Here is a 14,904-nt window from a genome sequence, read left to right as displayed (position 1 = left end):
TATTGGCACGTCTGCTCATTTGTAAGCTCTTCTGTAACACTGCTGCCTTTTTATTGTCATCAAAAACACCTTATGTACCCTGCACATACTCCTTATACGAGATCAGTTTGAGTTGCCTCCTGATTTATGTTCATTTGAGCCACAAAAAAAAGGCTATAGGGAGCTGGGCTTAGATGTTGCCAGTGAACGCCATATTTGTTTTATCAGAAATAAACGAGATTGCCGCAATAATGTCTGATGGTGTAAAAGTTTAATTTTTTTTTTATGGAAATTTCCACATATCCAATCAGTAACAGCCCTCAGTGGTTGTGTTAGTGCAGCAGATTGTCACTAGACTCTGTATTAATATACATAAATAACTCCGGTCCAGATGAATTGGATGACAGAACTGTTTATGATGATTCTTATGATATTATGAATATTCAGTTTGTGTTCTTACAGTCAAGCTGAAATATTTTTTAGCAAACATATCTGCTCCGTAAATCACTTGCCCTTTGTTCTCCTAAAGACCAGTCTACTTTCTTTAAATAAAAAAAAACTAACTTCTTAACAATAACGTTGATATTTTTGACTCCAAAAAGGACTCTGTTATGATAGAGCATCAGTATTGGACAATTCACACTTCTGGGTTATCCAAATCTGTAATCGCTGAACAATACATAATAAACAATTGTCTCCTGTACTATATCATCCTTTTCAAATTTGTGAAGAATGCCTATAGACCAATATGGCCCCTTTGCATAGGGGCACATAATAGAAGACAATAATGTTTCCTTGATTAACGTTGTAAATAGACACTGCATTGAGAAGCTACAATACGTAAACGAATAAACATGCAAGCAAGCAATGTACACAGGCAGCATAAAAGTGCATTGAGGTGGAGGCATTTTAAAGCCCCTTGCATTTTTTTTTTGTTGGTCATTTTACATAATTGAGTCTTCTCTTTACCCTGTGGGGGAGTTAACAAATACATAACACTCCTCAGAAATGACAGATGAGCGATATCTTTGAGCAGCAGAACGGATCGTAAAATCACTCTGTAAAATGAATGGGTCCACAAGCAAGAAAAAAACGATGAAAAAGTACTCTCTAGTTGTAATTGTCATAATTGTACACAGCATTACCCATCTGGTGCATTTCCTCATAATGTTGGTCATTTATCAAAGCCTTAAAACTCCCCTCTGATCTGCCCTCTGCTGTTTTCGAAACAAACACACACACACACACACACACACACACACACACACACACACACACACACACACACACACACACACACTGATTCTAATGAAAAGATGATCTAATTTAGTTTTCTTGGTAGCTGATCTGAGAATAAATCATGTCTGTTTAATGAGGAGACGGATAAATGACAATGTCAGCAATTAATTAGGAATGTATCTTTACTCTGTCAAGTGTGAGTGAGTGAGTGAGTGAGAGTGTGAGTGAGTGAGAGATACACACACACACACACACACACACACACACACACACACACACACACACACGGAGTATGCGTGTAGTATGCATCAATGTACCTTACCAATGTAACCTGGCAGAAGTTGGTATGATAGTAAAAACATATCTAAATATAGCCCGGGGAAAGCTGTCTGGATGTAATGGTGTTCCAAGTCATATTTAGACGCACAAGCCACACTAATGCTCTGTAATTATCCCGTAATGAAACACGTGTGCTCCTCGTAGTGTGAGAGGCATCTCTTCAGTGTGAGCAGGTGTCATCTGTATGTACAATAATCCTAATCCCCGTCCTAATCCTTCCATACTACTCCACCTGCTGTTGCTACTGCTAATCACAATAATTGTTAGTTCCTGTGCCACGTTGCTGCATCTAATGCAAACAAAGCTAGGCGAACGCTGCACAGCAAAGCACACCGAAACTAAAGGCATAAAAAAGAGTTGCAACATTTAACACTAATAAAATACAAAAAACACTCAATACTAAATGCCCCGCACACCCAAACTCTGGGTTTTACATGTTTCCTGCTTAAAGAATCAAAGAGGGGACTCGGATGAGGTCGCAGGACTTTGTGTGCTTGGACGGTTGATGAAGGTGAAATTTAATGCAGCAAAGAGAACGGGAGATTTTTAGCGGCAAACACGAAAGACATTTCCCCCATAAATTGGTGCACTTTTTGTGCCAGTGGAAATGTCTTTATTTATGTAAAGGAAAACACCAGAATCCTAAACATAAAGGAGTAAAACACATTAAGGCTCTCGGGTTCTCAGGCATTCTATATTGCTTTCAAATATTCATTGTCATGTAGAGCCATTTTTCTAATTTAATGCTATCTCATGCCGACTGAGTCGATACACATCTGCTGCCGTCCTCTTTAGGGTCTTTTGTTTGGGGAAGTAACCTCTAAGGAAGAAATTCATGTCAAGGCCACATTTCTATTTCATGCAAATCTAAAGGACAATAAAGTAATCTGAATCGTAGTTCATTTTAATTAATGTATAAACCCCTGGTATTTAATAGCTCGTGTTTTTAGTCGAATATTATTATGAGAACAAAGTTGTATTTGAAGGATAATTAAGTCATTACATTGAAGAGAAAAGTCAACCTGCCCTCTAGTCCGCTGTGCATTACGTTATTGCTCTGCTAGATATGTATTCCCTTCAGACACTGAGGATGAGACACACACACAAACACGCACACACACACACACGAGCCAGCAATCCCCTGCTTTGTCGACAATGACGAGTCAAAAGGTCTGCGGTGAAAAAAGTATATTTTGCTAATTTCTTTAATTCAAAGTTGTTGCACCTTTGGCTTTACTTCTGGACTTAAGTGGTTCATTTTATTGTCATAATGATAATTAGAAAGTATAGTATAATAACGTTTATTGTTTATTTCTTTGTTTTTAGATTATTGCCGGATTAATGACACTTCATACACTTCATACTAGAACAAGAACATTTTTCCCACATCAATTAAGTGTGCGTGTGCGTGTGCGTGCGTGTGCAGTGTATGCGTGTCTGAAAGAGCCAGTTATACCTATTTTATACACATATATTTTCCCCTTAACCTTTGGTAAACAAACCTTTTGTATACCTGCAGTAGAAGCTGCAGTAGAAGCTGCAGCAGAGAGACAATAATTGAAGCCTGTTTTTTTTCCCTCACCTCTCCAACTTTATGGAAACTCTCTTCGCTCCTGAAGTAGGGAGGGATTCCAGGAACAAGACTGCCAATGCAGCACAATTCTTTCTCCTGCTTTTCACACAGTGCGAGCTATTCTCATGCTGTATATTATAAACATGCCGATGGCTTATTCAGAAATTCATATAGGCAGGATGTTACCTACCATTGTTGTATTTTTAGTGAGACGTGCCATTTGTTTTCTCTCTGCAGCAGCGTTCACAAGCGGCTCACTTGTGTTGAGGTTGAGCAATCTGCGTTGGTTAGCTCCGAATACCTCTATGAACTTTGAATAAAACTATTAGAGCAGATACACAGATACACTGGCATCCACAATTATCATGTCACCATATGGCTACAGCAGCTGATAATTATGTATCCAATAGCTTCATAATGTTCCATTTTGTTAAGTTTTTTATTTTAACTACAGAATAATTAGTGATTTTAAGAACTTCTGTAATGAGACGGCATAAACGGAAAGTGGATTTGAAACCTCAGATATCAAGTTATGTCTTGGCCTTGTTGACAGAATAGTTTTGTAAGAATGTGCCTATATAAATCAAAAGATTAGTTTTCTTACTTTAATTGCATTTACATATGAATGAGAAAATGAAAGATCTTCTTGTTTTGCAATTCATAATTAAATATACTGAAAAAAGCTGTTAAGACTTTGGGCCTCAACTTGGGATATTTTTCTCACATCACAACCAGGAGGTATAACTCTGCTTTAAAATGCACCTTTTGTTTCTGAAATCTTTGGTCCAACCTTTTGACTTTCACATTAATTAGTTGCTGTCTGTTTCAGGCATCTGATCCTCTGTAGCAGTGGAATCTGGGTCAAAAATATCAACGGTATTGTCTGTAATCAAAAGGTTCCAGTGGCATGTTATGACACATCTAATGACATCTTCTGACTTTGTCTGAAATAAATAAATATATATACCGTTCAAAAGTTTGGGGTCACTTAGAAATATCCTTATTTTTCAAATAAAAGCACTGTTTTTTTTAAATGAAGACAACATTAAATTAATCAGAAATACACTATACAGTGTTAATGTGGTAAATGACTTTTCTACGTGGAAACATCTGGTTTTTAATGAAATATCTACATAGGTGTATAGAGGCCCATTTCCAGCAACTATCACTCCTTTTTCTAATGGTACATTGTATTTGCTCATCGCATAGGAGACTAATGGATGATTTGAAAACCCTTGTGCAATTATGTTAGCACAGCTTAAAACAGTTATGCTGGTGAGAGAAGCTATAAAACTGGCCTTCCTTTGAGCTAGTTGAGTATCTGGAGCATCACATTTGTGGGTTTGATTATACTCTCAAAATGGCCAGAAAAAGAGTGAAACTCGCCAGTCTATTATTGTTCTTAGAAATGAAGGCTATTCCATGCCAGAAATTGCGAAGAAACTGAAAATTTGTCCGGGTGACCCCAAACCTTTGAGCGGTAGTACATATATATATATATATATATATATATATATATATATATATATATATATATACATATACATATATATATATATACATATATATATATATATATATATATATATATATATATATATATATAGGGGGTATTGTAAATGTCACTCCACAGAGATGTTCTGTTGGTGTACAGCTGTGAAAGTGTCAGAATAATATATTATTGTGCTCATCAAATTAACTCTTACAGCCTTTTGAACCCTGATACTAAGGTATTTTTAAGTTGTACTTTTAAAATGACTCCAGCAGCTTTTCTAAGCTTTAAAAATAGCATTAAATATGTGTTTCTTAAAAAAAAAAAAAAAAAAAGTGTTTTTGCGAATCTGTCATCACTAGAGTAGAAGGAGTATTTAGTGGGAAAGGACAATGAACTAAATCTAACCAAACAACCTCTGCGTTATGAAAAGGTCGCTCCATTTGGAGTTCTGGACAAACACTGGTTTGCTTTTTGATTCTGAAGTTCCACCTCTGGGAGAAAACATTAGAGGATGAAAGGCCTCACTATCTCACTGCATCAGTGGATCTGCCCAGGGCCTCGCAACAACAGCCACACTACCCACCGCCGCCTCCTGTTTTGTGGCATGTCCTATTTACTTATTTATTCGTCCCTCCTCCACCCACGACTCACTTCTTATCTCACCCATTAAAATTAATCCTCGTCTAAAAATAGCTACTCTTGCTCGTCAGAGAGGGTGTAATCGAAGGAGGTCTCTCTCCTTCCCGAACATCGACAAGTGCTCAAGTTATCTGAGAAGGTGCTCCCACTTCAACTTCTACTTCTGACGTAGAAAAGTGACAAACGCAACCTGTGTTTGAAAAACTGATCTTGATCACACACTGCCATACTTTGTTTCCTACTGAGACCCAACTGAGATTGCATGTCTGCTTTTAATGTTTGCTGTTTTGGAAAAAGGGCTGCATGGGATTGTTGACACAGACGCTAACTGTTGAAGCCATATGAATGTCGTAATTTATGCTCAATAGTCCTATTTCTTTGGTGGAGTGAGCTGATGAAATTACTGAAAGGCCGTGAAAGCAAAAACGTGTTATTGGATAAAGAAAGCTTGGAAGGCACATTTTGAGAAGGGACGATGTGTTCAGGCGATGTTTTAGAGAACTGTCGTATTTGAAATGTTGGTTAATAAATGGGGAAATGTGAATGGCATAAAAAAAAGAGAAAAGAAACAAAATCTCCTCATATATTCTACACCTTATCCCAACTGGTAAATGGTTTGATGGCCGAGCCACTGGCGCCTTTAAGTTTTATACTGATACTACAGCACGACCTGTGAAGCTGCTTTGGATAATAACTGTCCCCTGTGTGTGTGTGTGTGTGTGTGTGTGTGTGTGTGTGTGTGTGTGTGTGTGTGTGTGTGTGTGTGTGTGTGTGTGTGTGTATGTGTGTGTGTGTGTGTGTGTGTGTGTGTGTGTGCGCGTGTGACCTTGTGATTATGCCCCACTGTGATGCTTTGGCCCGGCTGATTACCTGTCAGCAGGTTTTGTGCATCTGACACAAACACACAAATACACACACAAATCACCACCCAGCAACAGACAATACCCAGTGGGCAGGTCACCACACTGTTACGGGAAGCATATTGCTGTTTTAAAAAGAGCAGGCGCGCACTAACACACACACACACACACACACACACACACACACACACACACACACACATAAATGGGCCCATGCAGGGTCTGGAACATAGATTGTCTATTAAGGAGTGTATTAGGAGAGCCAGGGGTCTGGCATTGAGACCCCTGGCTCCATTAGAGCAGGTTTTATGTTGTTGTCTGTGTCTGTGTGCGATTGCATTTATGTGTGTGCTCTCTCTCTGAATCACTGGACACCAAACATGCATCATTCAATGAACTTTCCAACATGGGAGAATTATGCCAGCAGGAGGCATACTTGGAAAAATGACTGATTCTGTCATTTTCCTGCTCCATACCTAACTGAAAAGAACGTTTTGTTTTTTCACAGAAGAGCAGTGATCAAACAGATCCAGTGATTTGTCTCCTTGGACTGCATCTTTCTGAGACTGAAAACCGGTTTAAAAGAGCTCTGTGACCCACACGGATACTCGTCTCTCGTGATTGATTTCTATTTTGGTCCTCTTCATCTGCAACTTTATATCTCAGCATATCTCTTGCTGGATTTGGGATGTGATGAGCTCGGTAAATGTTTTTTCTCTTTTGGAAATTAAAAGCAAGATGTTGGTTGTGTTGAGCACGTTTGAATTCACAGTTAAACACACATGTTGACGTTTTGTGGTATGCATTGCAATGACAGACACTTGTATGAGTGTTGCAGCAAGGTGGCATACTGTAGTAAGTATACTGTTGTATCTAATTTGACTTTCTATAACCTGAACTCTTAACAACCTGTGAGATTCTCATTTATTTCTCCATTGTATTTTATTTGATATTTACAACTGACATTAGTGGCCAATCAAATAACTTATGTGTCACCCAAGGGAAACATACCGGTAAATAAACAGCCTTTCTTAACTTGGAGTTTACATTGTTTTAGAAAGTCCACTCACCTCGAATCGCAGCTGTAGGCGATTCGGTCTGCAGTCCACCCAGAATCTCTCCCAAACTCAGTGCTTTTTTTTACTCACACAAATTGCACTGCATCTAAACAGTGCCAGTGTTTTGACAGTATGTGCGAAAATTGGCTGTCTTGCAGGGTTTGTAGCTTCAATAAAAGACGGTTTTGACATTTTACCCTTGACCCTTACATTGAGGGTTTCACACAAGAAAGAGAACAAACAAAAAATAAAGTCAAAAAAGATGCATTTTCATCTCCAACATCCACCCAAAAAGTCACATGATGAATTCATAGCATCTAAATAATAGCGACATAAATTGTGCACTGACGGAACCAGGCTTTTTTTTTTCTCTCATGTAATCTTTAATAGTTTTTGTTGACGGTGTTACAGTGTTAATTCAGAGCTCTCGTCATGGAGCATGAGGGGAAACCGATCACTGAGGCGACAGCAGGAGGTCCTGCCAAACTTGGTGCACCTGGAGTTGCCCGGAGGACCTTTTAGAAGTCAGGGCCCTCTTTCTTCAGGTTCTTGTAGTCTGTGTTGACGGCCACAAACTGTGTAAGGCAGGAGGAATACATTTAAATCTGTTTTGCTTAAATTAAATCCATCAGTCCTGTCCTTAGGAGGAGGTATGGGGGGGAGAACAAAGAGTCAGGGGTGAACATTGTTTCCCCTCAAGTGCAGATACACACTCACCCAAATACACTTATTCAAAATGAGGCTTTGTAGCTCATTTATTTATCAGATTTTGTCTTGCTGAGCCTTTCAGGACAACAGTTTGCATGTGTAATGGATACTATAAATATTATGTGACAACATGCATGTGTTCTGCATACATCACATCCCTCCAACCATGAAAAACACACAATTTTGCATCTGGCAGTGATTATTTTCTCCCTCTCTATTTCTTTCTTGATTGGTCTGCCATTAAAAACCCTCAGCCCCGCCTCCCTCTTCTTTCCCACTTCCCTCTCCTCATTATGATCATTGTTTGGACTTCTGTGGAATTTTGATGCGAGACCTTTGCCTTGCTATCGAGAATTAAACATGCAGTATCCTGACCTTTTGTCTGCAGCGACTTTCATTCGGCTGACAAGCCGTACAGCCTTGAAATGCTCAGAAAACACTCTTTTCTTTGAAAAACACATCAGCCAGATCTCCTCTTCTGGGACTTGCGAGTTGGTTGTTTTTCTGCTCTATTTTGGGTCAGTGTTTATAATATTTTCATTAGTCTGTCTGAGGCTCTGGCCTTGTTTAAAAGGTAAAGGCAAATTATTACCGACCATTCAAATCTGCCGGTTCCATCTGCCTTAATTTGTTTTTGAAAGACACTTTGTTTTCCTTTTGTTGGAACAAGTAGAAAGCCAGATGCAGTCGTGTCGATCTGACATTATTTTGCCAACATTGGTTGGTCCAGATCTATTTTGGTAGGTTGCTAGGCTATTGATGATGAATTTGAGATGTATAAGAAACAATGGCGTTCTTGTCTAGATCATATTTCTGGCAGACATGATGGTGTGAGCAAGGGGAATAGTTACCTTATACTGGTAGGTTGGGTCAAGCTTGTTCCAGGGCTCTGGGTTGTTCTTCTTGTCCCACATGCTGCAAATGTGGAACGATTGAGGGCATGCAGAATATAAAAAAAGGAAGAAGGAAGAGAAAAGACATGAGCAAGAGCAAGGCATGCGTGATGGAGGCAAATGGCAACATGCAGAGTGAAGGAAGACAAACGGGCCGAGACGGAGGAACAGAAGGACGAAGACAAACGGAGATAAATACATAGATGTTGGATGGAGACACAAGTTGGATAAAAAGAGAGGTGATTATGAGATGAGGTGAACTCAGCCCAGTGACTTGGCACTGCTTCTCTCTTCATTAACCAAAGTCTGGATGTCACAGAGCTCCGCTGTGACTGTCTATCCCTCCTCTTCTTCCTCCCCTTCTGGCAGCATGTCACGCCACCAAAGCACAAACAAAGAGGCCGAGAGACTGATGGTAGAGCGAGCATGTCTCCCCTCATCTCTCCCCATTACCACAAACACTGGACAGTCTCTGAGAAAGAGGCAGCCACAGACCACAGCACTCATCATCAGCCGGTGATGAGGTCAGGCTTCATGGCTGACCTCAGAACAAGTGGTTGTGTGTGTGTGTGTGTGTGTGTGTGTGTGTGTGTGTGTGTGTGTGTGTGTGTGTGTGGCTCGAAATAGGATGCCAACGGTGCACATTTACTGTATGTGGGCAGTCACTGGGTTCAGTGCAGATTCTGAGATAATGACAGTAGAATACTGCCAGCTTTGTTTGTTTTTATACTTTAATTCAATGTATTTAGTTCCCTGTTCAGTGCACTCATGTGGATGGCATTATAGTTAGAGTTTGATTGTATTTACAAATGTTTTTCAAATTCCTGATCATAATCTAAATGTTCACTTTCAACATCTGTAAATAGAGCCCAACCTTTAAATCAGGGGGCTGAAATTATTGGCCAAATTAAATTTGTAGTCATCTGATATTTTGGCCAATAAGAGAGAAAAGAATGCCGTACAAATGTAATTGTTAAATGCCCGCTATATATAATCTTTTCGAAAGTTTGACCAAATGTGAGTAATCCTAATCCAAATTGTTTATGTCTGGTGTTCAAATTGAAATTACCTTTTTAATTTTTCTTTTTTTTGTGTGCACAAATTCATCTCAAAGATTCAATTGAACAACTTTTATTAGAAGTAGATTTTTCAATTTGCACACCTTACTTATCCCATACTTATATAAAAATAAAGGGTAACCGGGGCTCTGCTTCCTGAAACTGATTTACTAAAGACGAATCACCGGTCTGTGTGTTTTTGTAGTTGATAAAGGACCAACTGTCCACCATTGGTATAAGAGAAAGACACTTTTTAATTTTTTTGCCCCCAAGTTGGCATACACAGAACTTGCGTGATAGACAATAGTTCTGTTTTGCTTTTGGAACTTACACAATGTACGTTAACAAAGAACAACTGATTATTTGCTGTCTGTGACACTTGGTGTTATTTCTTCTGGCAAAAGAGACGGACAGCGCCAGCAAAAAGGATTGCTCTCTTTGCTAATAAGAACAAGTGAGATTTATTTGCCTCAAAGCTGAGCGATCTGGGCTTATTTCAAGCCTGGATAAGGATCCAAAAGATGACAGGCTATCGGGGACCCGACTCTTTTGGCAGGATTAAAAATTCTCAAATGAGCCCCAGCTTTATGTATCCAAGGTTTGGATTCAGCCATGTTTCCATTCAATTGTCAAGCAAACTTTGAAATGTTGCACAAAAAAAAAAAATTTGGCTTTGGTTTGGAGCGAATAAAGTCAAGTACAGTGTAGTTCGGTCAGAAGTTGGCACTCTTAGGACCTGCGTCCATGTAGCGTGTTTTTCCTGAGCGTCCTTTTGTGTGTCCTTTTTTAAAATTGTTCCCAAAGAGGAAAGAGTGTATGCTGCCTCATGCGTCCGCCTGGTTAGAAAGCGCTGCATCCTTTTTCCTCAGGTATTATGAGCAGTATCGGGATGCAAACACACTGTACAAAACAATGAGTGTGCAAATGGTTCGATGCCCTCACCTGTGTTATCACTTGCTACCACTAACAGCCCGGGGCTGGTTAAAAGTGGCGAGTGAGGCCTAAGCAGGCAGTAAAACGGGTAATAAAATGTGTTTTGATAGAGTGAGTCACTGCAACCACCAGAGGTCCTTCATCATGCAGCCATAACTGGACACCTAAAATATTATGCAGTTTGCTCAGCAGAATGCAAGATTAACCGAGGACAAACATAATGGTGCAGACTCTCTCTGCCAAGGATGCACACTCACAGACTGACGGACTAACACAGTAACGCACAACCGAAGACACAACCTCTCCACGAGCTTATGCTTGGCTCAGATCATAATGGGAAAGATGGAGACTCTCACAGTATTAAAGGCAAGGTGGAGGATTACCACAATGGCTACAAGTTTAGACAGACAACCATCTTACGTGACATGTGGTCCTCTTGCCAGGCGGATCAGATAGAGGGTGGCACCTGTAACGCCCAGAGTCAGGAAGACAAATTGAGGGATTAACTGAGGAGAGAAGAGGAATGCATTAGTCCCAGACCACAGAGACATGTGAGGATAAACAAACATATTCTATCAAGTGGTTGGCTATGATATGTACCATGAACATACACCTGTGTGAAATATGTACACACAGACACGTACGCGAGTAGTTGTTATTCCTGTTTTTCCTCTCCTTGCCCTCCTCCATATGCATGAGGCCCAGGCCATGTGTGAGGAAGCTCACTGTCAGCCTGGGTTGAGCGGGCAAGGACGCGCTGGAAGAAAGCTGCTGCATCTCTGTGTGTGCCAGCTTCTCCTCCTCAACACTATACCTGTCAGACTGATTGACAGCGATACACACACACACACACAAATTCAGAGTGAAACATATGCATATATGCACACACACACACAGTCACGGAAATTAGCTAACACGCTCAAGTGTGTGCACATCTACGCGTACACTTTTATTTGATGTGCTGAGCTGTGATGATGACAGGAATTAAAATAGAAAAGCACATAAGGGGGACAGGGGGATAATGTGGTATGTCATCTTAAACACCTAAAGCTTAGCCGTGTCAATCCTCTCACCAAGCAGCATCTATTCATCAACACTGCTCTGCCATACATTTCCTGTCTACTTTGCAACATGATTCTCTGTGTACTGTGTGAGACCGCAAAGTGAGAGAGGGAAAGAGAAGTGGTGTAGAGTCACACCACATCCGAACAGCTGTTCTAAGCCTGCATAGATCTAGTCAAGCTGTAGAGAGATGACAGTTTGATCAGGTTGAACTGAAGGATGTCTCTTCTCAGCTGCATCTAGACATCTGTTTCTGTCTGATTGCAATGCCACTTGCCTTGTTGTTGATTAGGAGAATGATAAAACTTTGACATTCACTACCTTAAAGCCGCAGTAGCGAGATGAGGAACAGAGCTCTCCTAGTGGTACATACTTGAACCACTCAGCACACAACTGTTTAACAACGCCGACTTACAACATGGACCTCTTGCTTCAGACATGCACTCAAGTCATCAGATGCCCAAGTGTCATTAGTGTAAAGATTATGAATACGGCTGCAATTAACTTTTTTCATTGCAACTTAATCCCAAATCATTTATAAAATCAATTGTGTATATTAAAAGGCAGAAGAAAAAAATCACAATTTCTCAGAACACAAAGTGAAATCTTCAAATTACTGGTTTTGTCCAACCGGCAATCCATAAGAAACATATGTGTACACGTGTGTGCACACAGACAGTTAAGTTGTGTCTCTGGTACTGAACCACATAGCACATGGTGATATGTGGTTCACTGTTGGTTCACTGTGAGCTTCTCAACTTCCCAAGTTAACCCTGGAAAAAATGCAACTAGTCGTCACTGCATACAACGCACACAACCATTCAAACATACACGCACAACGCTGACTGCAGACACTTGGCTTCGATCATTGAAGTAAACACAAACAGCCACCCGCACACAAAAACACGGAAGCAGGTCAGCTTTGATCAGACAACAAACACACACACACACACACACACACACACACACACACACACACACACACACACACACACGCAAAGCAAATTATCAAGACAAGCCTGTGCGTTGGGAGCTGTCCCCTCCCAAGTGCTGATATCTTTCTATCATGCCACACACGTGAGTGTTTCCCATTTTACCATTGAGTCTGACCGATATAGGAAGTGTTTTATACTCGCTGGGGTTCGATACTGTTGCTGCCCTTATTAGTTTTCTGGTGCTCTGCCAAACCAACCCCGTCAATCCATGAATTTGGGTCACCCTCAGCATAGCTCTGAGGCAACAGAAAAGAAAACAAGCACAGGCAGCTTCTGTGTCTTTCTTTTTCTTTCTTTCTTCATGTTATTATTATAGCAGTGAAGCAAACTAACATGCCAATGATGCTAAGTAATCATGTGCAGTCACAGTGCTTGTTTTTAATTTGGATGATCAAATCATCATGACAATTGTTTTATTGTTATGCAACAAAGGAATCTAAGCTCAAAGGTCCACTTATTGGCTTTTAGAGCTTTCAGCTCCATCTCGCGGAGGTGCGTTGTTTATGTTATTTTAATGTAAATATTGACAACGCACACTAATATTCCACTGTTATATTGAATATGACAAATTTGATTTATATTTGGATATTGAGAAATGGGCCTTATCTCGAATGTATGGTTTTCTGATTTAAGGCATGTGGGATATGCCGATATTATACAGGTTTATAGGAGCATTGTTTGGTTATGTACAGCACATTCTGAATAAGGGTCTCAGTTGAACTGTTTGCTGCAGTTGCATGATTGCGGCCAGCTCTGTGCATTGTGAACACAAACTAACAAACCAACAATTTGCAAGGCTGGAGTAGATATGCATGCCCAAAAGAAAAGCCTAATTTCTGGTCATAAGGAGAAATACCTTTATTTAAACATTATGAAAGGCTTTGATATCAACTGGATTTTGGGTGTGCGCACAGATCAAAATGCCGACCTTTTCAAGAGGGTTGTTAAAGGAATGGAAGCGGGAGGCTGTTTGCACGGTCAAACAACTCCGCCACTGGCTGCATGTATAGCAGTTGAATATTATATTGTATAATAATATATTATATTATTTTTAGTATAGTATAATAATATATTATATTATTATATTGTAAACCGCTTAGTAGGAATGTTGTCTTTTTCAGGTATATTTTGACGTGGCAGATATTTTACTATAACATGTATTGCTACACTGGATTAGCGCTGCAACTAATGCTTATTCTCCTTAACAATCAATCTGCCAATATTATTTTTAAATAAAATGTCAGAAAATGGTGCAAAAATGCTCATCACATGTTCACAGAGCCCAAGGAGACATTTCATAATTGCTTGTTTTGTACAACCAACAGCACACAAAGTTAATAATAAATATTCTATAGATCAAGAAGAAGTGTACGTCTTCCATTTTTGCTTTAGGTTGGTTCATATAAGTAAAAATGTATCTTCTCTTTTCGGTATAGGAATCCATATAAACGCTGTACAAATACTGCTCATGTGAACTATCGAGACATATATCAGTACAGTATGTTTATTTTCAAAGATAGATGAGTAAGGTTTTCCTATCATTCAGTGAATTCAAAACTAATGACCAAATGTCTAACATTTCAAAACCAATACCAAACATCTCAAAAAAGCTATACTTAAAAACAAAACACGTAACTTTTGTTGTCAAATGTCAGATTTTAGGCCTTGTCAATATGTGACAAAGGGAGCTTGAAATGAGTCATATAAATAACCACATAGCTCAATAGATGCCCGGACATGATACTACCTACCCCAGGATGTTTCTTTGCGTGTCCAATCATGGTCTTAATCATTATTATTATTCCAAAATAAACAAATATATTCTCCAAGTAAAAACAAAACTACTTAAAAAGTCAAGCTGACAGCTAAAGTTTGACATCCATGTGAATCAAAGTCTTGTGCAGATTAATAGAAAGAGCTGTTTGTTAGCCGAAGTATGAAGTATGTTGGCCAGCGCAGTGAAACCTTTTGCCAATTCCCTCAGCTCTGTCCCTCTCCCTCCCTCCCTCTGTCCCTTTCATTGGATGAATGAGAGCGTCAGAGGGGGTGAGAGATGGTCTTAATCCTCATAAT

The 14,904-nt window shown here is 39.7% G+C and overlaps 1 protein-coding gene across 1 annotated transcript; it reads right to left on the bottom strand.

The window, feature by feature from the left end:
• Positions 1–7,700: 7,700 nt before the first annotated feature.
• LOC306736418 (cytochrome c oxidase subunit NDUFA4) lies at positions 7,701–14,624 on the bottom strand (the record flags this gene model as incomplete). The annotated part of the gene is made up of 4 exons (XM_079218050.1): positions 7,701–7,757; positions 8,742–8,805; positions 11,195–11,280; positions 14,583–14,624. 4 exons carry the CDS (start codon positions 14,622–14,624, stop codon positions 7,701–7,703), a joined length of 249 nt encoding a protein of 82 aa, XP_079074176.1.
• Between the last annotated feature and the right edge of the window lie 280 nt (positions 14,625–14,904).

The sequence above is a fragment of the Taurulus bubalis genome (genome assembly GCF_910589615.1).
Source record: "Taurulus bubalis genome assembly, chromosome: 5".
NCBI classification, from domain to species: domain Eukaryota; kingdom Metazoa; phylum Chordata; class Actinopteri; order Perciformes; family Cottidae; genus Taurulus; species Taurulus bubalis.
This window is presented reverse-complemented; position numbering and strand designations above follow the sequence as displayed.